At 38.6% G+C, this 27,287-nt stretch overlaps 1 protein-coding gene across 3 annotated transcripts in view; it reads left to right on the forward strand.

Annotated features, from left to right (window-relative positions):
• Positions 1 to 8,249: 8,249 nt before the first annotated feature.
• The window catches only part of ASB15 (ankyrin repeat and SOCS box containing 15), a 30,752-nt gene continuing 11,714 nt past the window's right edge, over positions 8,250 to 27,287 (forward strand). For 2 of the 3 annotated variants that reach the window (XM_030308347.1, XM_032592438.1), the window contains exons 1-7: positions 8,250 to 8,322; positions 13,480 to 13,552; positions 16,612 to 16,798; positions 20,175 to 20,283; positions 22,327 to 22,379; positions 22,471 to 22,602; positions 23,964 to 24,122. In XM_030308347.1, the coding sequence (XP_030164207.1) occupies positions 20,177 to 20,283; positions 22,327 to 22,379; positions 22,471 to 22,602; positions 23,964 to 24,122 (451 nt within the window). In that variant the 5' untranslated portion in view covers positions 8,250 to 8,322; positions 13,480 to 13,552; positions 16,612 to 16,798; positions 20,175 to 20,176. The remainder of the gene's footprint in view (positions 8,323 to 13,479; positions 13,553 to 16,611; positions 16,799 to 20,174; positions 20,284 to 22,326; positions 22,380 to 22,470; positions 22,603 to 23,963; positions 24,123 to 27,287) is intronic. The other variant, XM_030308348.1, reaches the window with a different exon arrangement.

Raw genomic sequence — 27,287 nt, forward strand, 5'->3', positions numbered from 1 at the left:
AAAGCTCTGCCAGTGACTCCAGTGGGAGCCAAGCCTGAGAACCACTGCTGTATGGGAATCATTCTTTTTTTTTTTTTTTTTTAACGTTTATTTATTTTTGAGACAGAGAGAGACAGAGCATGAACGGGGGAGGGTCAGAGAGAGGGAGACACAGAATCCGAAACAGGCTCCAGGCTCTGAGCTGTCAGCACAGAGCCGGACGTGGGGCTCGAACTCACGGACCGCGAGATCGTGACCTGAGCCGAAGTGGGCCGCTCAACCGACTGAGCCACCCAGGCGCCCCTGTATGGGAATCATTCTTAAAGTTAGTGTTTACATACTAATTACTTGTTCTAAATGTTTCATACTGGAATCTCACTCTTTTTTCTTCCCTAACAAGCTAATCTATTATTTTTCATAAGGTTTTCAATCACTCAGCATGCTAGCACTGTGTACAAAAAATAAAAAATGCAAGAAAATTAGCCTAAAATTATCAGGACAAATATAAGTATTCTGAAAGGCAGCTAAAATAAAAATACAAGAGGGTTAGCTTTCTATGTGCCAGAAATAACCCTTTCAAATACAATGAGGAAAAACAAATCTATTCACAAAGAAATAAAAATTACAAAATACTATGGGATATTTAAGAAATAATCAAGACTTAAAAAAAAAACTATAGTGCTTTATACAAGTTTAAAAGAAATATTTTGAATCAATTGAAACATACCATATTCCTGCATGGGGAGATTAAATATTTTAAACTTGTCAATTCTTCCCCAAAGAATCTAATCTTAGTGTATGCCCAGTCACAATCCCATCTTGACTAGATGATTTAAAAAGTCACCTGGGGGGGTGCCTGGGTGGCGCAGTCGGTTAAGCGTCCGACTTCAGCCAGGTCACGACCTCGCGGTCCGTGAGTTTGAGCCCCGCGTCAGGCTCTGGGCTGATGGCTCAGAGCCTGGAGCCTGTTTCCGATTCTGTGTCTCCCTCTCTCTCTGCCCCTCCCCCGTTCATGCTCTATCTCTCTCTGTCCCAAAAATAAATAAACGTTGAAAAAAAAAATTAAAAAAAAAAAAAAAAGTCACCTGGGGCAACTGGGTGGCTCAGCTGGTTAAGCATCTGACTCTTGATTTTGGCTCAGGTCGTGAGATTGAGCCCCCATTGGGCTTGGTGTGGAGCGTAGAGCCTGCTTGGGATTCTCTCACCCTCGATCCCACTGCCCCTCCCCTGCTCACACTTTCTCTCTCACTCAAACAAACAAACAAACAAACAAATTCACCTAAAGGATATTAAAAAGAAAAATGAGGAGTGATGACTTAGCCTCCCAAATATCACACCATTCTGTGCAGCTGTGATGATCCAAATAGTGTGGTCCCAGTGAAGGAATAAATGGGTATAGGAATGGGTTAGCATTTCCTTGTGTTTTTCAATTGCTGGGCTATAATTATCTCAACAAAGAACTCAAATAATCTATTGTACTTGAATTGTGTACCAAGTCCCTCTCTTAGAGATGCATTTTTTAAAATTAAATTTAGTGAAAAATAAACTTTAATCTTGTTAAGTGGTTAAAGACACAATTTTGTTTTGAAACAGGAAGGGAAACTCCTCCTTATTCCCTAAATCCTAATTTAGGAAGCACTGCAATTAAGTCCCCAGACTGATCCATCACTTACGGGGATTCATATGTGACATAGTTGTTACCAACTATTGTCATGGTTATTTTCTTCACAAAGCTTACTACAATTTATTTTCTCACTTACTTAATATTTACTTCAACAACATAAAAATAAATTCCTTAAGGAGAAGGACCTGGTAAGTCATTCGTGGCCTGGAGAATGGTATATGCTCAATAAAATATTTGCCAAATACAGCCTTAGTGAGAATCTCATATTCATCTACTTCTCCTACCATTTCTGACTTTGTAAGATGCTCCATAGCCTGTGAGTCGGTTCACTACTATATCTCACCCAAAGTCCCCTTGAAAGTATCTGCTTACACTGGAACTGAATGGTCTAGGATGGGAAATTACCCAAACATTCCACGCTGCATAGGAACATGTTAACAAACCTCAAAACTCAATTTGATTTTAATATTAAAAAACACTTTTTAATGTTTATTTATTTTTGAGACAGAGAGGGATAAAGAGAGAGAGCAGAGGAGGGACAGAGAGAGAGAGAGGGAGACACAGAACCTGAAGCAGGCTCCAGGCTCTGAGCTGTCAGCACAGAACCCAACACGGGGCTTGAACTCACAAACCATGAGATCACGACCTGAGCCCAAGTTGGATCCCTAACTGACAGCCACACAGGCGCCCCTGATTTTAATATTTTTGATACTACAGCACCTGTGAAAAAATGTGAAAAATTGCCTTATTTGTATGGTAATTATATATTAGATCCTTAAATCAAGCCACAACTAAGCCAAATATTTAGTAGAAGTACCATTTCGGAAAATCCAGAGTATTCTGCCCCATTACTTACACTGTTCTATTAGAGATAAATTTAAACCTAGCAGAATAATCACATTTTTCTAGTTTCCTCAAAGAATCATTAAGCTTAATTTTTATATTGAAATTAAATTATTTGAACATACACAAAACAGTGGGTCAAATTTGAAATATAAAAAATAAGACTCTACATGCAAAAGGAACAGGGTCTTTTAATAGTAGATAGGATAGATTTACGTTGAGAATGTTGAGTTTACATGGTAAGTTTTGTTCACCAAATTCATATAACTTTTATTTTTTTTTAAATTTTTTTTAACGTTTACTTATTTTTGAGACAGAGAGAGACAGAGCATGAACGGGGGAGGGTCAGAGAGAGAGAGAGGGAGACACAGAATCTGAAGCAGGCTCCAGGCTCTGAGCTGTCAGCACAGAGCCTGACGTGGGGCTTGAACTCACGAACCGCGAGATCATGACCTGAGCCGAAGTCGGACGCTTAACCGACTGAGCCACCCAGGCTCCCCTCATATAACTTTTATATAACAGTTAATGCTAAAACGTTCTTGTTCATAACCAAATATTAATTGATGGAATGTCATGAATTAGTAGCTTCAAAAAAATTGAAATATAACAGGTACACATGAAAAACACCAATCTTTTCAGAAAGAACAGAATACTGAATTTTCAGTAATTCGAATTTTACTTTGCTTGCCAATATAAAGTTCTATTGTACAGTCTTGATTATGACTATGTTTAGTGAATATTAAATAAGGTACTAAGAATAGTGGAAGTCTCCTTGCCTTCGCACTATCAATTTGGGATATGTAAGAGATCAATATTACAAAAGACAAGAAGAAAAAAAAGGCTCTCAAAGTACTTTGATGATCTGTTAATGTAAAACGAGTGTCTCTTTTTATTTTTTGTTATTTTATCTCTATTTTATTTTATTTGTATTCATTTTTGAGACAGAGACAGAGAGGGAGAAAGAGAGAGTGAGAGAGCAGGAGAGGGACAGAGAGAGAAGGAGACAGAACCTCAAGCCTGATGCAGGGCTCAAACTCAGGAATCTGAGCTGAGATCATGACCTGAGCTGAAATCAAGAGTCAGACGCTTCCAGACTGAGCCACCCAGGTGGCCCCCATTTTCTCTTTTTAAAACTCAAATGTGTGTATGTCTTTGTTCTCCAGTCTTCTCCTCCAAACCTACTTATGTCTTATCTCTCTTGCCAAATTCTGGCTTCTTTTCTACTTATTTGCTGTCTACACAATGATAAACTTCTTAAGGACCAGAATTGCGTGTCCTACCTGTCTTGGCATGCATGTCCTGAAGTGGTCTAGTACCACATTCTTCATATACTAAAATGTGTGTGTGCATGTATAGAACAGGAAGTCAAGTGGGATGGTTTTTTTAATGTCCATTTTAGGCCCCAGAAATAGAATATAATTAACCCTTGAACAACATAGGGATTAAGGATGGCAACCCCCACGCAGTTGAAAATCCGGGTGTGACTTTTGACTCCCTGAAAATTTAACTACTAATAGGCTATTGTTAACTAGAAGCCTTACCAATAACATAAACAGTTAACACACATTCTTTATATGTGTTTTCTATTTTATTCTTACAATAAAGTAAGCTAGAGAAAGGAAGATATTATTAAGAAAATCGTAAGAGAAAATAACATTTATAGTACCATATCAAAAAAATCCACATATAAGTGGATTCATGCAGTTCAAACCTTCAAGGGTCAACTGAACTATAATAGTAAGTACTCTATCTGTAGAGTGATTACTATTTTTTCAAAGAACTTCCATAATTATTCTCTCATATCAATGATGTGAAATATCAAGGGCAGAATTATTATGTAGGTGGAAACCAGGACATAAGTATTTAAGTGGTTTGCCTTAATTCACAAAAACATGGACACATCCGAAATCAAAATGCAAATTCCCTGCCTTCTTTTAATCCAGGATTCTGTCTCTTAGATGCTCTTGACCTGTCTTTCATGGAAAGAAATCAACCTACTTTCTTGAAATTCATTATGACTCAGTTTTAATTGAATTAACCTTTAGTTAAATTACATAAGAAATAACTGCTAAACCATGTGAAGAAGTCAGTGTGTTTAGCAAAAATGTAGCATGTGTTTCATATGTGCTTTCTACATGACAAGCACTTTACCAGACACTGGTGACAAAGTGGTAAATGTAACAAAGTGCCACTAAGAACTCTCCCCACTTTTTGTGCACCATGGGGTTAGTGGGCTACGTATAGTGGTACCTTACTAAACACCACTTGCTTGTCACTCACCTTTGTGCTGCTGTATGGAAACAAAATGGCAGGAGTGATGTCAACAATGCCCATTCTTCAGAGGCCTGTGACATCAGCACCTGGTAGAATGTGGTGCGGATACATTGGACTCACAGTTTCAGTTTGATTTTCAGTCTGAAAAAACAGACAAACCCCCAAAAACAGTAGGAAGCACAACAAAAGCAAACAACCAATTATCAATTATCAAAGTCCTTGGTAGAACACTAGAAATAAAGGATTTCCTTTTCTCACATTTTTCTGCTGTTTTATACACAACTGAAAAATAAAATGGGCATTTCTTAAATCACAACCTCCCATGACCAAAATAATGAACAAGTGCAGAAAAGGAAGAAGGAGGAGGAGAAAATTGGAAATACTGTATTTCTTTTTTTATTTTTTACATTAGTTATGATATTATGGGGGTTTTGACATATATTAGAAAGTACTGTATTTCAAAATGAAACCAAGTGAGATACACATAGATATTGCTTACTAAACTGCAAAATAATGGGACCAAGCAAACCGGGATTTTCCAAGGAGTTTGGACAACACCATTTTGCCCAGAAGGCAAAGATAAAGCTGCAGTTGTGATAAGGCTTTTATAAAGAATGGGCTGGATCAGAAAGGAATCTGATAAATGGCTTTGTACAGGTTGGATGTGATTGTTTGGCTAATCTTAGCAAGATCTGTATTTTTAACTCACAGTCAGAGGCCTGCAAGCCCCCACGTTTGCAGGAACACAGAGTACCTGTGAGGAGTAGCAGCCGGCACCCTAAACATGACGGCCAGGATGCCACATTGCTTTCTGGAAGTTAACATACCATGCTACCCAAATCCTTTGTTCCCAAAATAAAAATGAGTGCTTCCAGGGACAGAACTTCTAACACTGCGCTTCAACCATTTCAACCTAAGACTCTTCATATCAGTTGCTATAATTATCACTGTGAAACAGGACATGCATTTCTTGCCATATATAGATATAAGGGACATGTATTTGGATGTCAGCATCATTACAGGTGCCTTCCTCAGGACAATAGTAGTAGAATTCAACAGTCCTTCACTGCTTGATCACACACCTTGCTTGAAACACCCTTTCCAGGCAGCGTAGAAGTCCATTGTTCAAAAATCGGATTCCCTTTGTTTCCATTTTGAGAAAATCAACAGGAAAAGCCAACTTCCCAAACAGGCAAATGTTGGAAATGGTTATGAGCATTATGAACAGAGCATTCTGTTAAATATTTGAATTTACTCAAAGCATGCTTTAGTGTATGTGTAGAGATGATGATGAACTATTTCAGGAATAGACCTCTTAAAAATGGTGGGTGTCTGGGGAGGCTGAGTGGCTCAGCCGGGTTGAGAGCCCGGCTTTGGCTCAGGTCATGATCTGGCACTTTGTGAGTTCAAGCCCCACATTGGCAGGCTGCTTTCAGAATGGGGCCCACTTTGGATCCTCTGTCCCTCTCTCTCTGCTGTTCCCCTGTTTGCTCTTTCTCAAAAATGAAATAAACATTAAAAAAAAAAAATGGTGGGTGTCTGGGACGCCTGGGTGGCTCAGTAGGTTAAGCAGCTGTCTCTTGGTTTCAGCTCAGGTCATGGTCTCACAGTCGTGGGATTGAGCCCCATGCTGGGTTTGCACTCTGTATTGGCTTCCAGCTGACAGTGAAGATCATGCTTGGGATTCTCTCTCTCTCTCTCTCTCTCTCTCTCTCTCTCTCTCTCTCTCCCCCCATCTCTACCCCTCCCCTGCTCACGCTCTGTCTGTCATAAAATAAATAAACATTTTAAAAAAGTGTGGGTGTCATGGTCATTTGTATTATCATTATAATGGTTATTATTACTATTACCACTTCTACATTACAGATGAAGATATTGGATCTCAGAAAATTAAACAGCAAATCTAAAGTAACAGAGCCAATAAGTGGTAAGGCAAGATTTGTTCATAGGCCTACATCATCAGTAACATATTTTCATTTATTTGCCACATAGTCCCTCTTTTTTTGTCCTTTCTGTTTTTTAAGCATTATTTTAAATATTGTGTGATCTAAGGAGGTCTATAATAACTATTATATAGAAGGATAAAACAGGCATAAATCGGTTGGTATAAGATCAGAAATGTCCCTGAAATGTGCCAAACCACATTTTTAAATGTTTGGTAAAGATTTCACCCACAAATTGCGTTATACTCTAAACCTTCATATAAATTTTTAATATTGTAAGTTAAAAAAAAGTATTGTATAAAAATTAAAGTTTCAGAGTGCTGTTTGTTTTTTGTAAAAATGTTTTATTGCAAAGTTCCAAATTAAATTAATAATTATAAAACATGCACAATGTTCTAACCTTCAACCTTGACTATTTCAAGTTACAGTTAATAATGGTATAAATACATAATATTTCTCAGGGTTTGCTCCCAGGGTGACTGAAGTATAGCCTCTATTATCACAAAAAGCTAGGACCTCTGATTTCACATTTATGGTATTCCAAGTTTTGAAATAAAACTGGGAAATTCACTACAATTGATATGTTTATTCATTAACACCAAGTCCCAAAAAATGGATCAGAGAAATAGAAGAAAAATAAAAGCATATAGTGCTCCTCGAAGCCTGGGAGTACATAGTTCAATAAAAAGGGAGAGACCAATGACAGGAAATCCAAGAGGGTCTGAAAAGCAATAAACGCGGTGTCTTTAGACACTAGGAGGTCACTGAAGCCCTTAAGAAGAGTTGTTTTAGTAGAGTGGTGGGGACAGAAGCCAGATGGCTTTGTGAATGCTGACAGTGGCCTGAGTTAATCCAAGGATAGCCATGTCAAAACAAATTTAAGGGAGATTATTTTCATCAGAAAATCAGCAAGACATTCAACTTTGATGGATTTTTTAAAATAGAAAATGAACAACCCTCCCTGGTTAAAATCCTGATTTTCTTCTTGCTTTACATCTCCTGCTTACTTTTTTTTTTTTAAGACTATCTATGTTTTACAACTTGGCCTAAACATATCTGATTACATTAGATGTTGCTGAATGTTGTATCTCCATCTGAGTATCAGACCGGCAGGTATTAAATGCAAATCAAATGAAAGACAGTAAATTCATATACTAAGACGGTTGTATTTAGTGAGATTTGACATGGGTCTAACAGATGAAGAATGAGAAACTGTGTGTTAAAACTGATTACAAGTGGATATGGATCTACAGACACACAGACTCACAGTTTTGTCTCTTGAACAACTAATTTTAAAAGACAAAAAATTCTATTGAAGTGATTTTACTTGGTTCCCTTAGCAGGAACTCTCATCGCAGCTGGGTTGGCAGATCATTTGTTTTCATGAGCAATCTTTGAACCAATCAGGATACAGATAATCTTATTATACCTTTGTGGGTTTATGTTTCTTTTGATGGGAGTCTAGAGAAGTCATGGGTAATACTTTATTGTGTGCCAGGAACCGCTTATGTTTCAGTTGCACAAGGTCAGATCTTAATTTAACCACCAACTGGGTACTTAATTTTAGACACACAGAGGAACACATTGGCTCCAAGGCACTTCCTCTGGTTTAGGAAGGCAAGGCCCTGGATAAGAATGACAAGACGATCATTCCAAAAGGTGAGATTATGAAATATTTGATCTGTACCTCACCAGCTAGCTTATTAAGTAGTTTAGTATTGGGAATATTTTAAACAGATGGAAATACATATTGTGGTAGTTTCTCATTATTTTTTTTCCAGTTGATCACCAGTGGGTTTGCCTTCCTGAGGCCTTTTTAAAATCACAGAATATAGGCAGGGTTGTTTTTGCTTCTTTATAGAATATTAACTCTGTGGCATGGTCATGAAGCATAATAATATGATGAGAAAAACAGACCAAGAATGAATATGCTTGTAGGAAGTGTCAATATCCACACTATGGAAGCCCAGAAGGGTCTTAGCTGGGCTGGTTTCTGAGTAAAAAATTAAATTATTTTTGTGAATAATTATAATAAATTTCTATTGAGGCTCTTTCATCACTTATAGCAAAAGATGGATGCTTTATATTCAGATAGAAAAATTCCTTTAAGTTCATTTAAATCAGATGATAAAAGGAACTCTAGAATTGGAAACTTGCTTCTGCAAAAGAAATCATAGAATCTTGAGGTTGGAAAGTCTTTAGAACTTACCTGAGACCATCACCCATCTGGCTCTTAAATGAACACATAACTTCTAAGGAAGCTTCTAAATCTAAAATGAAATGATTTCTATGAAATAGTAGTGATATAGACGAGGAAGTCCTAACACTGCCTTGTGCTGAGAACATTATATTATTGTCATAAATTATCATAATTTTACACTTCTGTTGTCTCTATGGGAATAGCTTGTTTTCAAATGAAAATTTACCTAAAATATTTATGTTTCTACTAGAGTTGTTTGATAGGTTTGCTGATTGTTTGCTTAAACTCTTTTAGAAAACTTACGAATATTTGGAACACAAAATGATACATCCTTTTCATTAATTCTATTATAGTAGATGGATCATCAGTTACAGTATGTGTGGCCTCTAATGCCAAACTCTAATCCAGTTACAGTTGTGTGGTCTCTAATGACAAACAACTGGGTTTATACCCACATCTCCACCACTCACTATTATGTGCACGTTTGGGCAAATTACCTAACGACTCTGTGCCTCAGTTTCCTTATCTATAAAATAGGAGAAAGTGTATCATAGAAATTAAACATCATAATCAACTAAAGTACTTAGCGTAATGCGTGTCACAGGTAAATATTCAATACATGTTACTTATAATAGCTATCAAATTCAACAAAACAAATATTTATTGAGGATGTGCTGCGGGCTTAACTCTCTGCCAAACTTTGGAAGGGGAGGGAGTGATTTGTGTTGTTTCTGGAGAAGTCTAGAATGCATTGTTTAAAAGCAGCAAACTCCCTGAGGGCATGGATCCTACTGTCTTGTGTCTCGCACTATGGCTGGAACATAGCAGACACTGAACACATATTTTTGAATGAATGAATAGGATGGTCTGAAAATCCTTAGGGAAAAAAAAATAATAATCACTGAGAACTGGTGGGTCAGTGTTTCTCCTTTGTCTTTCTGATTCAGTCGAGAAGGCAAATGTAGTAGACATTATGCATCTGTATTTCAACAAAGTATTTGACAGTATTTCTTGATGATGGTCTTGTTATCAAAAAGGAGACATTAATACTAGATGGTGATGTATTTCGGAGGATTTGTAACTGGATAAACAGCTTTTCTTGAAGGGTGCTAAATAATAGATCAGTGTCAACCTGAAGTCCTCTCTGTCCTGTGCCAATTTCTGTTCAACATGTGTCATTATTAATAGTGCAGATGGACATATAGAAGGCATGCAAACAGATGTACAAATAGAACAATACTTGCAGGGATAGAAATGCATTAGATCTTAGCAGACTGGAATAAAAGTCAAATCATTGAAAAAAAGGAAAAAAAAAGAAAGAAATGTAATAGCGTTAAATACAGAGTCCTGCACAGAATTTCCCAGCAATGATGTGAGAAAAAAACATGAGATGTAAGATTTGGGCCAATAGGAATCCAAATCAACTGTCTAACATGATAGCCTCCAAATTAATCTGGGCTTAGGTTAAATTAACCAATCTATAGTGTCTAGGAAAAAGGAGATGGTCATCCCTGCTTAATATTGTGTTGTTGATCTGACTACAGCTATTGTGCTGCCATCAGAGCCCATGGTCCAGAGCCACTTTTAGAAGGAAATGGAGAAATGAGTGTGTTTACAAGCAATCAAGATGGCGGAGGGAGGTGAACCCACGGCACAGGAAGAAAAGTTGTTCAGCCTCAGGAGGAGAAGGCTCACTGGAGACTTAACAGCCTTCCTGGGGAATGATTTAAGGGCTCTCATGTAGCAGAGGAACAACAGTTTATCCGTGTGACTCTGGGGAATAGAACTAAGATCATAGAATAATGATTTGAAGAGATGGATTCAACTTAAATGTTTTTTTCCTAACTGTTAAAGCTGACCGAAGGGCTCTGTGGGGATATAGTAAGTTTCCTGACACTTTGGTGTTGAGGGCTGAGACTAGACAATTACTTGTTCGCCATGTTGTAAATGGAATTTACAGGTAGAGCTATCTAATGGTCAACGCTGAAGTCTGGTGATTCTAGAGAAAAGGAAGAAGAAGGAAATAATGAATATGTCAGAGTGTCTGTTCAAGGGTGAGGAATTGAGCTAAAATTGCCAAACAACCCCTAGAATTCTCATTCCTCATTCCAGAGGAGTTCAACCACAGAATGATAACAGGTAATGTTTGTTGACTACTCACATCAGACATAGTTAATGCAGTGTCTAATCCAGAGGGCAAGTTTTGAACAAAGTTTCAATTGCTACACCCAACTGTCTCCCCCAGAAAGATATCAACGGCTTGTATATGATGTCAAAATAAACTATGAAGAAATGCAATGACTCATTATTGTTTGAGCTTTGAATGGGAAAAGATTTGACTTGAGCCCCAGGCAGAACTTCTGTCATGTCAAATGAACCTGTATATACAGTAGTATACACATATATAGTATATACAAATATAGAGTAGTATACATATACATGTATAGTACATAATAATACTTTTATTAAGGTCTAGAGACATTTCATTTTTATTGTTATTGTAGTTAATAAATATAGTCAAAACATTTTTTACTTACCCTAAACTCTCTTGTGTAAACTAAATGTAGCTATTTTATTGTAACCGACCTTACTTTCTTCAAAAGCTGCCACTCACTAATTAGAGGAAAATGGAATTTTGGTCTCATGCAGACAAATAGAATAACTTAGGTAACAAACCCTGTGCTTGGATGATTCAGGTAAATGGATCAGTCTTTCAGACTGCTGTTCTTTCCCAAGCCAAGGAAATCCCTCCACCAGATTTCACCTGCTTTACTATAAACTTTGCAAATTTCTCTCTTCTCAAAGTCACCAAGGTCCCTGGACTGCCAGGAAGTGACCTATCTCACCACCTGTAAGGTTCAGCCTATGAGCCAGATGCCAGGCCAGTTTTCTCGAAGGCTTTATAAGTTTTGGCTGCATAAAGTCAGTTTTAGTTCCTTCCAAGTGGCCAGTCATATCTGATTAGGTGAATATCATTCTCATGTGTGACACTTTATCTATGGCAGTAAATATTCTTCAAGGATATTAATTTTAATAACTGTATGGTTTTCTATTGCTTAGATATGCAATAATGTCTTATCCAAATTTCTTATATGTTGGACACTTTATTATTTCTACTGTTTTGGCAGCTAAATACAGCTGAGATGACATTTTCACATACAGTTTTTTTGTCCACATCTCTGATCATTACTAGAAGATAGATTTCTAGAATTAGAATTATAAACAAATGGTTGGACTTTTAAAAAAAATGTATTATCATTCTTGCCTGTGATAAGGCCACTATTAATAAGTTGCCTTTTCATGGATCATGCTTGCTCTGTTCTTTTCTATTCTACGTTTATATTCCTCTAGAAACCCACCTACTAATGAACTTAGATCTCCTTCCTGTTTTTTGCATCATTTTCACAAACTAGCACACATCTTTCTATATCTCTGTTGTAATTGAATTTGACATGGAAATCAACAGTATAGAGTAAAATATCTAATGTTGTAATATGAAAGTAGAGATAAGAAAAACTAGCGTGACAGGTCTTATCACTGGCTATTTACCTAGAAACCAAGCTTCAGTTAAACTGGAAGTGAACTTGCAAAAACACAGGATGTAAAAACACAAGGTGAATCTATTAATTTGCTAATTTTAAGAGTAGTGTATATTTGATTATTCGATTATTTATTCAGCCAACAGTTAGTGAATTCTTATCACATACCAGATATCATACTTAGATAGTATTGGTCTAGAAAGGAATATGTCCATTTTTCTTAGATCTCTTCTAAAATATCTAGATCTTCTTAGATCTCTTCTAAAATATCAGGTTGTGGTGGCTCAGTCGGTTAAGCGTCCGACTTCAGCCAGGTCACGATCTCGCGGTCCGGGAGTTCGAGCCCCGCGTCAGGCTCTGGGCTGATGGCTCAGAGCCTGGAGCCTGTTTCCGATTCTGTGTCTCCCTCTCTCTCTGCCCCTCCCCCGTTCATGCTCTGTCTCTCTCTGTCCCAAAAATAAATAAACGTTAAAAAAAAAAATAAAATAAAAATAATTAGATCTTCTTAAAAAAAAAAATATATCAGGTTGTGTCTTTTTGAGTCGACATAAAAGTAGCATTTGTCTTCTGGACTAAGTGTGTATGTGCACTTGTGCATGTGCAATTCATCAGCAGGGCATGTCGTGCTAAGGAGGAAGGAGAACAAGGAGAATTGGTCCAGTTCTCCCTGTCATTTACAGGATTACACCATGCAGAGGGAATTGCTGTAACTTATTACTTATAAAGTTACCTGTGTCAGTGGGGTGAACCCAATTCTGACAGAGAATTTTAGTTCTCTCTGAAATCTCTTGGGGATTGATTGACTCGCTGAAATCAGTCCCATGAAGCTGTTGATCTGATTTGCCACTTTGTGCTAGAGGGTTCCGAAGAAAGCAAAAGTGTGCAGCCACCAATAAATACCAAAGTTATGACAAAATTTTATTTATATTGATGTCAATTTATCTTTAAAATTGCACATATAAATGGTCAAAATGCAGGAAAATAAAAATGAACATGCTTTTGAATGTAATAACTGTATTTTCTTGGCAAAACCAAAAAAGTAAAAATCCTCTTTAACTATTGCCTTTCCTCTGATAGGACAAATCCTGATGATTCTCTCTGGGACCTCCAGTAAATGAACACATCACTCGAAAACCATAGCAGTTTCAAGGTGAGAGAAAATTGCCTCAGGGTCTCAGGGTTCCCCATTTCACACAGCAGTACCTTCGGGATTGGATGGGAGCTGACTGTGTATAAAACTGTGAAGAAATCTAAATTTTGCTATATTTCCTTTTTCTTATTCCCTCTTATTACCATCCACTAGACTTGGTCTTAGACCCTCTGCCATCTTGTGCACTCTCATGCTCCCCTCAGTAGCTGTTCCAAGAGATCCTAGTTCTGCACTGGGGACCAGTATAGTGTTGTTGACATTTTAAAAGGGACACTGGAAGACGGAACAATAAGCCGTAAAGGACAGAGTCTTTCACTGATGCAACCGAATGACACTGAGGTGACAGATGCTGGGGGCAGGGTGATATTTATGGACACAAAGCCCTTCCTTGCATGGAAGTGAATTGTACACTCTGGGAACTGTTACAACCAGCCCTGTTTAGAACCCACAAACTTATCAACAGTACAGTGTTAGCATGGAAAATGGATTGGAGGTAGTTCAGCGAATCCGATGCAAAGAGGTATCATGTACCCATGTTCATTCCTGCAGCTTACCTCACAACACTATCCTAACCTCCTGGTCACTTCAGTCGGGCACCGCCTGGCACGCTGATCCACTTTTGAAGGACAGTAATGTTTAGACTCCATGACGCAAAGTACAGAATGAAGGCAAGTGTAGGACGCCCCAGACCACCCTGAGCAACACAAAGCCTTATTGCAGGGAGCCAAAGATAAAGATTTATGTGTCTCTGGAAGCTGTTTTTTTTATTTTTGGAAGTTATTGTCATTAAGAGCTGGCTGTTAAGAGCAAGATCAAAGAGTTGTGTTGTTTTTGTGTGTGTGTGGGGGGGGGGGGTTGTTTTCCTGCAGCTTTGGAAAGACTTTAAAAATGAAGGTACCTGTGATCTGTCCAGACTCTACTTATTAGCTCTGTGACTCAATAATGTATGGCTATTATTATAATCACCATTGTTATTATTATCAAAGATTTTCTAAAAAAATTTTTTTAATGTTTATTTATTTTTTAGAGAGAGAGAGACAAAGCATGAGCAGGGGAGGGGCAGAGGGAGGGAGACACAGATCCAAAGCAGGCTCCAGGCTCTGAGGTGTCCACACAGATCCCAACACTGGGCTTGAACTCACAAACCATGAGATCATGACCTGGGCGGAAGTCAGACGCTTAACTGACTGAGCCACCCAGGTGCCTCCGACAAAAAATTTTCAAAAACTTACATGACCACCAAATTTCCCTTTTCCCACTATCTAAATCTAGGATTTTACTAGGCTTACCTGTAAAGTAAACTAATAATTACTGATATCTGAATAATACATTTAGCACTTGCAAATCCTAAATTTGATTGTTTGGGGGAGGGTATGGGAAAGGGCTTTAGAGGTCCCATGAATTCTTCAAAATTTTATGCAGAATTTTGAGTGGGCATGCATCCCTCTGGAGAGAGAATCCATTGCTTTTCATCAAATGTGTTCTTGACCTTAAGGAAGGTTAACCAGCTCTCTACTTTTCTTTTGTTTAAATATTTTTAAGTTGAGTATAGTTGACACACAATGTTACATTATTTTCAGGTGTACAACATAGTGACTCAACAACTCTATGTTATGCTATGCTGTCACAAGTGTAGCTACCATGTGTCACCATACAACAGTATTGCAATGTCATTGGCTGTATTTTCTACGCTGTGCCTTTATTCCCATGACTTATTCCTTAACTGGAAGCCCGCAACTCCTTCTTCAATCCACCCCCCCTGCCGCCGCCTTTTTCTCCTCCCCCTCTGGCAACCATCAGTTTGTTCTCTGTATTTGTAAGCCTGATTCTGCTTTTTGTTTGTTTATGCATTTGTTTTTTGTTTTGTTTTTTTTTTAAATTTTTTTTTCAACGTTTATTTATTTTTGGGACAGAGAGAGACAGAGCATGAACGGGGGAGGGGCAGAGAGAGAGGGAGACACAGAATCAGAAACAGGCTCCAGGCTCCGAGCCATCAGCCCAGAGCCTGACGCGGGGCTCGAACTCACGGACCGCGAGATCGTGACCTGGCTGAAGTCGGACGCTTAACCGACTGCGCCACCCAGGCGCCCCCTATGCATTTGTTTTTTTTTAGATTCCACATATGAGTGAAATCGTGGTATTTGACTTTCTCAGTCTGACTTATTTCACTTAGCATAATAGCTTCTAGGTCCATCCATGTTGTGGCAAATGGCGCGATCTCATTTTTTGTGTGTGTGGCTGTGTAATATTCCATTATACATATCCATTCATCTATCCATTCTTCTTTATCCATTCATCCATCAATGGTTAACTTGTGCTTTAAATGAAAAGGCTAATTTCCCAACATACTTGCTCCAATTAGTTTGTAAGCAGCTACGTATGGGAAATAAATCTCACTAGAGGGCTTCTCCAGAACAAGACCGGGAAACCATTATTTAGGAAGCATCAGTTAATTTCTCTAGACTGAGAAGTAGAGCACTTGTGAATAGGTCTTAAAGGATGTCGAAGTATTGTTCGGCTTTTCCTCAGATTCCTGGTTGGTGCTTTATTTAAATAATCTTAAATAAAGGCGGGCAATTGAATCCTGGTCATTTTAAATTTGAGATACACATAAGTAACTCTTCTCTTTGCTCTTCTCATTGCATCGTGATGTCTCTAGATCTATTCCAGTCGTGCTCTTTGGTGATCTCTATGACACTTTAGTGCACTTGCACACAGATCTTTATTTCGTCCTGAGCTTTTAGGAAAAGGTTGGAGACAGCTTGTGTAAGACGGGTTGTTCCCTGTGGTAGGGATTTCCTCACTGTTTCTACCCTAGGCTTATTATGGATACAAAACAGTTGAGAGTCTTAGGTACCCTTCTTCTGGATGGTAGTTAAAATGACATTAAAAAATAAAAAGCGAAACTTTCCACAGATCAACTCAGTTCTTTAAGGAGCCTATGGTATCTCAGGTACTGGAAGTCCAAATTTCAAGCAGGGTTAGAACTGAGCTGGTGATTTAAATAGGTAAAAGGCTCTGGATCTCATTACTAACATGCAATCCCCCTATCGCCACAGTGATACCAGTGAGAGAGGCAGCAGGCAATACCACAGGTTGAACTTCATGATCTAATCGTGCCGTCTGAAGGACTCCGTGTGTGTCTGCTGGTAATGAGTCAACAACTTTTTTTCCACTGAGAACAGCCATTTGCTGTAGTTGACGAGCAGTGGAAGTAGAGAGAAAAGATAGAAAAGGAAAAAGAAAGTAAGTAAGATATTTTCTTCCCTCAGAAAACTAATAACCCAAGTGAGAATACAGAACACAAATACGTGAAAAATTTGCCAGGCAAATACAGAAGGAGTGGAAATCCAGATACTGGAAAAATATTATAGAAGAGGAGATATTCGCAGATAAGGAAGGCCAGAGGGGAACTGGAGAATTTCAGCAAGGCTTCCATGGGAGGGACGTCTTGAGCCAGGCCTGACGTAGCGTATGGGGCATGTGCATGGAAGAGCGGAGGGGCTTGCGAATGAAGAAGGAGAAGATGCGGAAGCAGAGGTGAGAAGAATGAAGCCAAACACAGAGAGGGCAATCAGATTTGTCTCAGTGGACAAAAGTCTCCATCCCTGAGTACAATGGTTAGTTTTAAAAGCAGGGCCTCGCTTATGTTAGGGTTTTTTTTTTTTATTAACTCATTCATTCATTCTTTCATTCACACAGTTATAGAGACCACGGACCTTGAGATGGTGCTTCTCGGGCACTGGAGATACAGGCTAATTCTCTGATCTTATTGGATTACATTCTAGGGGGAGGAGACAGACAATGAACGAATAAGCAATTAATAAAAAGTAAAATACTACTTGAGTGTATTTGGCAAATAAGACCCCTAGAGTGCATATTGGCTTTTTGAGAAGACTAAGATCACCGTGTGAGGAAATACACGTACTGGATGTCGTTACTCTCTCACGGGCAGTCTCCCAACATGACTACTATTCTCTCTTTAATGTTCCAAGATGATAGTAAGGGCACTGGTGCAGAACAACAAAAATACAATCAAAATGATGCTATCGAGTTCACATGCAGTATGTCCACAGGTCAGGCACCCTGGCTATCAGCATGTGGAGAAGTTTGAGTTTATCTAAACTTGAGCAATGAGAAGGGGTAATATCAGCTGTGTTTTGGAAATTGCCCAAGGAAAACCATTTTTTTTTCTCCTTGGAAAAACACACAAAGATGTAAAGTTTCAAATAGGTAATACGTTTTGGCTCATAAAGTACCACTAATCAAAAATGATTTCATATTGATCATTAAACCTAGTCATAGAACTATTTTTATTTCTACACTTACTAAATTTTCTCTCTCAAGAAGAGAGAGCAACTGGCCCAAGAGTAATGAGAGACACTCACTCCTTTAATTTGATATTTGGAAGAAATAAACCAATGAGAAGTAATCTACATTTTTGTGTCTATCTTCGGAGAAGATGGGCCAGTCAATAGCAGTGGCTTGTAATGGACAGAACTATGCAGGAGAATGAATAGGGGCTCCATAAAATGGCTGGTCTCTGCTCTGGGGATGGAATTAAGAGGGTCCTTATTTCAGTTGTTCAAATGATGCTCTGAGACCATAACACCACACGACATTCCCTGTAAGACCAGCCAGAAAACAAAAATGGGGACCAAACAGTAGCCATGTGAAGGTTCAAGTCAAGAAGCAGCATGGACGTCGCTGCCATAGTATTCTTACCTTGTCTGAAGGAGAGTAATCCAATCCTAAGACCCTTCCACTTCCGTAAAAGTTTGGAAGACTAGCTGCTAAAAGGTATCTCTCCTCATTTACTATCCAAAACACTAAATAATTAGGCACCTTTTTGCTTAACTTCCCTTTGTTAAAAAATGCTCAACTCAATTCAGGAATCCCACAGGCCAAAGCTACTTTGTTGCAAATGAAAAAAAGATGCTGCTTCCTTGGGGCGTGTGTAGCACTCTGCCAGACTGTACAACTCCATTAGGGGAGATTTGGCTGGATTCCCTCAGCCAGGAACACTTGTGTAGTGCACATCCTGCCCAACCGTTTGTGGTGGGTCTGATCTGGTTGAAACAAGAAAGTGCATTAGGAAGAGTTGAAATAGGAATCAATAAATTATGTAAATAAGCCCCAAAGCCTCTCTGTTTTTTTTATTCTTCTTCGAAAGCACGAGTTCATTTTTACTCTGCTTATTGTTTTCCAGGTTAATGAACCTGCTGGAACTCCCCACAACTAAGCCTCCCTTAATAAAGTTGGTCTTTACCATGCCTGTAGAACTGCCATGTAGTAGAAGTTCCAGCGTCCCCAACTGAGGCTCCCTAACTAATTAAGGATGCCCTTCTGCCAAGGTATCAGAAAGGGTCTTTCCGTGGCCAGGAATGCAGGTAGCACAAGTCCATAGAGTTAGATGTCCCAAAGTACCCGGAGAACCCATGTGGTCTATCACCCAGCTGAGCCAGTCAGTAAGGAAGTTCTCCAGATGCCTAAAGCTGTTTTTGTCAGATTAACCCTCTCCTGTCTTATTTAAAAATTTTTTTAAATGTTTACTTATTTATTTATGTTTATTTTTGAGAGAGAGAGAGAGAGAGAGAGAGAGAGAGAGAGAGGTGGGGGGAGGGGCAGAGAGAGAGGAAGACACAGAATCTGAAGCAGGCTCCAATCTCTGAGCTGTCAGCACAGAGCCCGACGCGGGGCTCGACCTCACAAACCGCAAAATCATGACCTGAGCCCAAGTCAGACACTTAACTGACTGAGCCACCCAGCACCCCATCCCCTGTCTTATTTTAAAGTTCTGGAATTTTGAAACCTGTTCACTTCATATGTGAGACTAGACAGTAGTTGCTCACGAAGAACAGTGTTTGAAGTTCTCAGTTCCTTCTGTTTAAAGTTTCTTTCACATCTTCTCTATCTGCTCTGTTACACTTCTTGCGGATAAGGCAAGGCCACTGCATTTGTGACATTTTGTTCTCTCTACTTTAATTCAACAAATGTTCACTGAGAATCTTCTCTGGGCCAAGCCCCTTCTAGAGTCGTAAGGCGTAGAGAGATGAGTGAGGTAGAGCCCTTCCCTCAAAGGGAGTGTAGAGTCTGTTAGTAGAAGTTGAACACAAAGCCAACTCAAACCTCTACTGATGTGAGAAAAAGAATACATCAGCAAATAAGCAAACACAGCAGGTATAACATTAAAAGGTGAGAATGTGAAAGGCTCCCTGTTCTCTATTCCTGTCTCTGTCTTCCTTCTTCTTGGTCTGAGTTTCTAATGTACTTCTCATGTGCTGTGTAGAGAAGCATCTTCAGAAAACTGATGGGCTGAAATTAGTGTAAGTCAGAAGTGTCGAAAAAGTGTGTTCTTATTAGCCTAATGGCAGCCATTAATGAAAAGGAAGTCCAAAATCAGAAAATGCAGACACCGAAATGGCAGGTAGTTAAAGGTGTCAAAGGTTAGGATGGGCTTCACATGTAAAACGGATTAAAATGTTGACTACATTTGTGTTTGTTCAATGAAGAACGGTGAATGCATTTTAGTTTTTCATTTTGCATCTTCACATTAACTGTATATACTGTTCTGTGTCGTTTGCTGATAATAAGAAATTGCCTCTTTCAAATTTCTATCCAGTCATGGATACTAATGATGACCCCGATGAAGACCATCTTACAAGTTATGATATTCAGCTCAGTATTCAAGAATCCATTGAAGCCAGCAAGTCTGTATTTTCTTCTGAAAGGTAACATTCAAATTGACTATGCTCAACAAAATTTCTTTATGGCATTCATTTTGTTGTCAGATAAAATGACTCTTCCTGACTTCTCCTCTAGGGAAAAGCTTACTCTTCTCAGGCGGGGATTCCAATGGCTTTACAAGGGCCACTGTGCATAGGTTTTAGCAGTATGATCTTCCCCAAATCCCCACCTCCTGTGGAAGATGGAAATAACCTAAACGGAAAGTTCTTAATTGAATTTGGTTGTATAGGATTGCCTATTTTTTTTTAATTAATATAGAATCAAAATATCAATAAGTAACTTGAACAAATTTGCAAGTACAGTTTAGACAACTAAATAGGTTTACAGAGATCTGTTCTGAATATTCCAGAGCCCACTCTGCTACTGACTCAGACAGCCTTCGTAAGTAATGTGTTTCATTTTTGGATCTTCAAAATATTAAAAATAATATGGATTAGGCCTTAAGTGTAATGAATGGGAAGAGTCGAGGGCTTTTAGTAAAAACAGCAATATGTAAACCATAGCCTATTTAATTATCTACTTTCCAAATGACAGAAGTTAACAAATTATATACAAAATTGATGTTTATGTTAGCAGGAAGGAGTTATAGAGTCTGAAACTGAAAAAGTAGATTTCTGTCTTGAACAACACACATTGCACTTCTGATGAAAATAAACTTTACATTTTTTTATAGTACTTAGAATCCTGTATTCTGAAATTTAGTAGTGCTTTCATTTTTTTTAATGTTTATTTATTTTTTGAGAGAGAAAGACACAGAGCACGAGCAGGGAAGGGGCAGAGACAGAGGGAGACACAGAATCCGAAGCAGGCTCCAGGCTCTGAGCTGTCAGCACAGAGCCCGACGTGGGGCTCGAACCCACGAACCATGAGATCATGACCTGAGCTGAAATTGGACGCTTAACCCACTGACACCCAGACACCTAGTAGTGCTTTTGAATAAATTCAGTTCTATAAAATTATTGCTTATGAGCTTCTTAAAAATGGACATGGTACCTTTAAATTTTTTTTTTTCAACGTTTATTTATTTTTGGGACAGAGAGAGACAGAGCATGAACGGGGGAGGGGCAGAGAGAGAGGGAGACACAGAATCAGAAACAGGCTCCAGGCTCTGAGCCATCAGCCCAGAGCCCGACGCGGGGCTCGAACTCACGGACCGCGAGATCGTGACCTGGCTGAAGTCGGACGCTTAACCGACTGCGCCACCCAGGCGCCCCAGGACATGGTACCTTTAAACTGGGTGTCTTTCATTTTTCCCTTATGCCCAACAGAATTCCCAAGAAGGCTTTAACAACCGTAAAATGCTAACAGATGTTTCTGCTTAAAAGAGTTGAATCCATTTGTTATGAAATACCTTGTTTCCTTAGAATAAACACACACACCAGAGAACTGCCGTGAGGGTTGGGCCAATGACTGGAATTTGTTCAGTAAAACGCTCAACCTCTTTTCACTTGTAGATCCATTGAATAAAGACTCTAACATGCAGTGTTGGATCATAAGCTCCCAATTTAGCAATTATTAATTAGCAATTATTAAGTTCAAAGCACCATTTACTGAGCATAGAATTTTTAAAGTTGGAAAAAGCCTTAGAGATCTTCCTATGTAATCCCATCATTTTAGAGATAAAGAAACCACTACGCAGAGACACTAAATCACAAAACCCAAAACTACCTCTCCTGACCCCGACTACAACTGTTTATTTCTTTATCATTGCTTAGAACTCATTACAGAGACAGTGTTATAATCTTGTATTTTGTCATCTGTACTAATGTGCCTAGGTCTGGTGTATCACAAATATACTGTTCCTGATTCCTGAGCATTTACGTTTTTAAAGGAGACAAACTTAAGTTAGCTGGTTATCTCAGTTGGTTAGAGCATGGTACTAATACAGTAGATAAAATCGGTTGCATGCATTTCCTGTAGATCTTGATAATTAAAATCATGTACAAAAACTCAATATAAGTTAAACGTTTGGGTTTTTTGAAGTACACCACTAGGATAAATATGGCTTATTTTTCTTTCTCTGGTAGGTTTGTACCACTGAGTGATCAAAACAGAAAACTTGTGGAAGCCATAAAACAAGGTAAAATGGGTGTATTGCCTAGAATGGGGCAGGTTGAAGAATTCACGTTGCCAAGACAGAGATTTGTTACCAGCCGGTATGTTTAATTTAGGTCACATTCTTGAGCTCCAGGAATATGTGAAGTATAAACATGCATTGGATGAAGCTGATGAAAAAGGATGGTTTCCATTGCATGAAGCTGTGGTTCAACCCATTCAACAAATACTTGAAGTTGTTCTGGATGGTAAGAGAACATAAAATCTCTTTGACTCAACAGAAGCAAAAGAAGTTATGAGTGATCCCATAACTTCCCATAACATAAAAAGCAAAAAGAAAGAGCAGAATAAAAGATAATTTCGTACATGGGAAAGAGAATACCCACGTTTTATACTCAGAATATAAGAATCAACACATTTTGTGAGCTTCAGTTTTCGCCCTTCGAATCCTTCTACAAATGTGATACAGTTGGCACAAAGATGTGGTTGTAACCTAAAAGTAATAAAAGCTTGTATATATCATGAATTAATTGATCTAAATATAAACCATTTTGCTTTTGGGAGTCAGTATTTAATTTTTCATCTTGAACTATGTCTTGAGTTAACAGTTTTCAAAAGATCATTATCATGCACAAGTATATTTACAATATTTTGTACTTATATTGCATTAATTTTTTCATGGTGGAAACATGAATCAGTATCACAGTGAATCAACTTCATGGTTAAGTGAATTGACAGAGGGTTAAGTATTAATAATTTTGATGTTCTAACATAATATTTGTCACATCTAGGCAAATTTATTTTATTATTATTCTTTTAATGTTTATTTCTTTGAGAGAGAGAGAGAGAGAGAGAGAGAGAGAGAGAGAGAGAGAGAGAGAACACGAGCAGGGGAGGGGAAGAGAGAGAGTGAGACACAGAATCCAAAGCAGGCTCTAGGCTCTGAGCTGTCAGTACAGCAGGGCTCCAATTCACAAACTGCAAGATCATGACCTGAGCCAAAGTCAGGTGCTGAACCAACTGAGCCATCCAGGCACCCCTCAGCAACTTTTTAAATGTCTTGTAAGTGCCCTGTCTTTCAACCCTCAAGGGTGCTCCCTCGTTCTGTGCTCTAGGAGGCAATCCTTGCTGCTTGATAATTGACTATCCAGCCAGCCAGCCAGAAGAAAATATCTAAACAGAGAGACAAATAGATGTAGAAGGTGATGATAAACATGGTATTTCTTTCCTAACATTTTCTGACAGTATTCAGATACATTCTCATTCTGACATTCACAGATTTTATTTGACAAAAATCAGTTTCAGGTGCAATTTAAATAATAATACAAAGGACCAGGGAGTTATTTTACAATTTATATTTAAAAAAAAGAATATGCAATCCACTAAAAAAATAAAAACAACTTTGGAACACAGATGTTGGTTTTCTAGCTGTCGAGTACATGCTCATCTATGTATACTCACCATCATTTAATAAACTTGAATCACATCTTTTAATCTTTCCTTGTCATCAGTTGACTTTGTCTAATCCAAAGTATGTAATGTTGAATTACTCTGATCTTTGTAATATCCTTTAAGATTTTTAACTTTATACAATACTTTCATATCTCAGCATCCTACCAGACACTCTGGGAGTTCAAGACCTCTGAAGGAGAAACACCCTTGACTTTGGCAGTCAAAGCTGGTCTGGTGGAAAATGTAAGAACTTTACTAGAAAAGGGAGTGTGGCCAAACACCAAAAACGACAAAGGAGAGACGCCACTTCTGATTGGTAAATGATCTTCTTTTCTAGAACTTTCATAGTTTGATGAGTATTTAATAAGTATTTATTGGAAACCACTATGTATTGAAGTTATGTGACCTCATCTCCTTCTCTTCCCTGAGCTCCTCCCCTAACACCCATCTCATCTGCCTTATGATTTTGTTTTTTTAATCCTACAAAGAGGTCCAATGTGAGAGATCCTTCAGCACCAACTAAGTGCTGGATCCAGTCCTGGAGTTTTGTGAAGCCAGAAGTGCCAGTTCTTTTTTTTTTTTTTTTTTAATGTGTATTGATTTTTGAGAGAGACAGAACGTGAGCGGGAGAGGGGCAGAGAGGAAGACACAGAATCCGAAGCAGGCTACAGGCTCTGGGCTGTCAGCACAGAGCCCCAAAGGGGGCTCAAACTCAGGAACCATGAGATCATGACCTGAGCCAAAGTCGGACACTCAACCAACTGAGCCACCCAGGTGCCCTGAGCAGTGCCAGTTCTAAAGGAATATTCTCTAGGTGGTGGTCAGTTGTAAGTAAGGTTGCATGTGCAGCAGATAGCAAGAAGAAAGAAGCAGAAAGAGGGTTGGAAAGAGAGATTGAAGGTCCACATCAGAACAATGAAGCGTCAGCAGATTCTGATCACATAGATGCAGCAGTGGGCACCTATGAAGGGTTCACAACTATGACACAAGGAATGATGGTAAACCTAAAGCTGTCATTTGTCAGTTTCTTCTCAGTCTGTGCATCCTGCTATTTCTGTTGACCAATAAAAATTGGCAAGTCTGTTTGTAAAAGTGAGATGAGATTAACTACAAATGACCAGAGATAACATTTCCTGTCATGTAGAGTTCTGGAATTTGTTACAATAACTGATGCTTTTTAGAAGTAAACTAAAACTGTTATCCTGGGCAGGTTCTATACATATGAAATGGCATATTCACCTATGGTTACATCACCACTATTAATGTGATCTGTATTATTTTTTTTTTCAACGTTTTTTTTTTTTATTTATTTTTGGGACAGAGAGAGACAGAGCATGAACGGGGGAGGGGCAGAGAGAGAGGGAGACACAGAATCGGAAACAGGCTCCAGGCTCTGAGCCATCCGCCCAGAGCCTGACTCGGGGCTCGAACTCACGGACCGTGAGATCGTGACCTGGCTGAAATCGGACGCTTAACCGACTGCGCCACCCAGGCGCCCCATGATCTGTATTATTTTTAAAGGCACTTGCCATGGGGTATTTGCAATGACATCCGTGTATGTGTTGTTGTTGCTATAAATAATTCTATAAATATCTGTAGATCTTTAATTTCTGCAAAAAAAAAAAAAGCACACACCTTTCCAGAGTTTGTATACTACCTTATTTTGCAAATGTAGAATTATTCTCTACTTGCTATCCTTAATTCACTTATGTAAAGCACAACTAAGTCGTGATTATCCCTCATTTGATTTCTTTTTGCTTTTAATGCTTACAACAGAGCATTCAGTATTTATATATATTTCAAAGTTGCATGTGTCAGTTTCTCTACTCCAGAAATACCTGAAGTATGGGAAAGGAAGTTGATCATTATGTTATCAGAGTCAAAATAGAATTAACATTCAGAAATAATGTTAAAAGCTAAATGGTAAGGGGCGCCTGGGTGGCTCAGTCAGTTGAGCGTCCACCTTCAACTCAGGTCATGATCTCATGGTTCATTGGTTTGAGCCCCACGCCGGCTCTGTGCTTATAGTCAGAGCCTGGAGTTGGCTTCAGATACTGTGTCCCCCTCTCTCTCTGCCCCTCCCCCACTTGCACTCTGTCTCTCAAAAATGAATACACATTTAAAAAATTTTTTAAAAGCTAAATGGTAATTTCAAAGAGAAGACAAAAGTCTCAGGAAGGAACTTTTCTGAAGGTGTTCATTTATGTCCCCATCATCCACATACCTGGGGAAAATTTTTTTTCTTGGGTTACCTTCTCCCAGGACCTTCTTGGTGGAACCCGTGTCAAGTATTTTTAGGTTCTATAGGAAAACGGATCATCTGTGGCACCTTCCTAGTTTTCTTTTTGACTCTGTAGGCTACTTTGAAATTTGCTACTCATAGTCCATTAACTTACAAAGGTAGAGATAAGAGAAAAATATGTTCTTTTTATTTTTATGTGTAATGTCATTTTTATTTTTCTTAGCCTGATGGCATTGTCTTTGTCTTTATTACAGAATATGCTTAGATGGCAAAAAAAAAAAAAAAAATCACTTTAGGTCTCTCCAGGGCCCTTCTTTGCTATCAGCCATCGGGCCCTTACTTGTGGTACTTTGATGTCTTACAGTCCATCACATGGTTACTTGCTGAGGGTTAGATATCTAATTTGTGATCATCTGACACTTAATGAGGGTATTTTGTGCTACACTCATTCTTTTCCCACTCCTCTGAAGTTGGTGTCACCTTTCTCTAGTTGGATAGCCACGAGATTGTCCTGGCCAGCAGGGTCCAGGGGATAGAGGAAGCCCGGGGAACCATGGGGCACAACATCTCAGTTCTGCTGCCCTTCTTGTCCCACATCCTCATGTCATTTACAGCTCAGTTAATTTTATTTCAGACACTGTTTTTCTCACAAATCAATACGCATCCTCTTCACTCCATCTCCTCTTTCAGTCTGCCCATCCTTGTCAAGAAGCCTCAGAAAAATATCTCTTCTCTAATTTGTATGTCTTAGGAGTCACAAGATAAATCACTGCTGATAATAAAAAAAATTACATGAGCAAAACATGCATATCAAGAAAAAGAAAGAAAATGACAGAAATTTGGGCACCTGGGTGGCTCAGTTGGTTAATCATCTGACTCTTGGTTCCTGCTCAGGTCATGATCTCACAGTTTGTGAGTTCAAGCCCCGCGTCGGGCTCTGCACTGACAGCTGGGAGCCTACCTGGGATTCTCTCTCTCTCCCTCTCTCTCTCTGCCTCTCTCCATGCATGCACGCTCTCTCTCAAAATAAATAAATAAACATAAAAAAGAGAAAATTACAGAAATTTAAGGTTAAAAGGAATAGTGCCAGCAAACTATAAAGTGTTTAAATGTGCCTATAATCTATGCAAGTCTCTAATTCCCTAACTTTTCAACTGAAGTTTGTTTCTTTAAGCATTATTGTTGAAGATATATGTATATATGTATATTTTTTGCTATATAAGTTATCTTAAGCTTTAT

This window comes from Lynx canadensis, chromosome A2 (assembly GCF_007474595.2).
Source record: "Lynx canadensis isolate LIC74 chromosome A2, mLynCan4.pri.v2, whole genome shotgun sequence".
In the NCBI taxonomy this organism is placed as follows: domain Eukaryota; kingdom Metazoa; phylum Chordata; class Mammalia; order Carnivora; family Felidae; genus Lynx; species Lynx canadensis.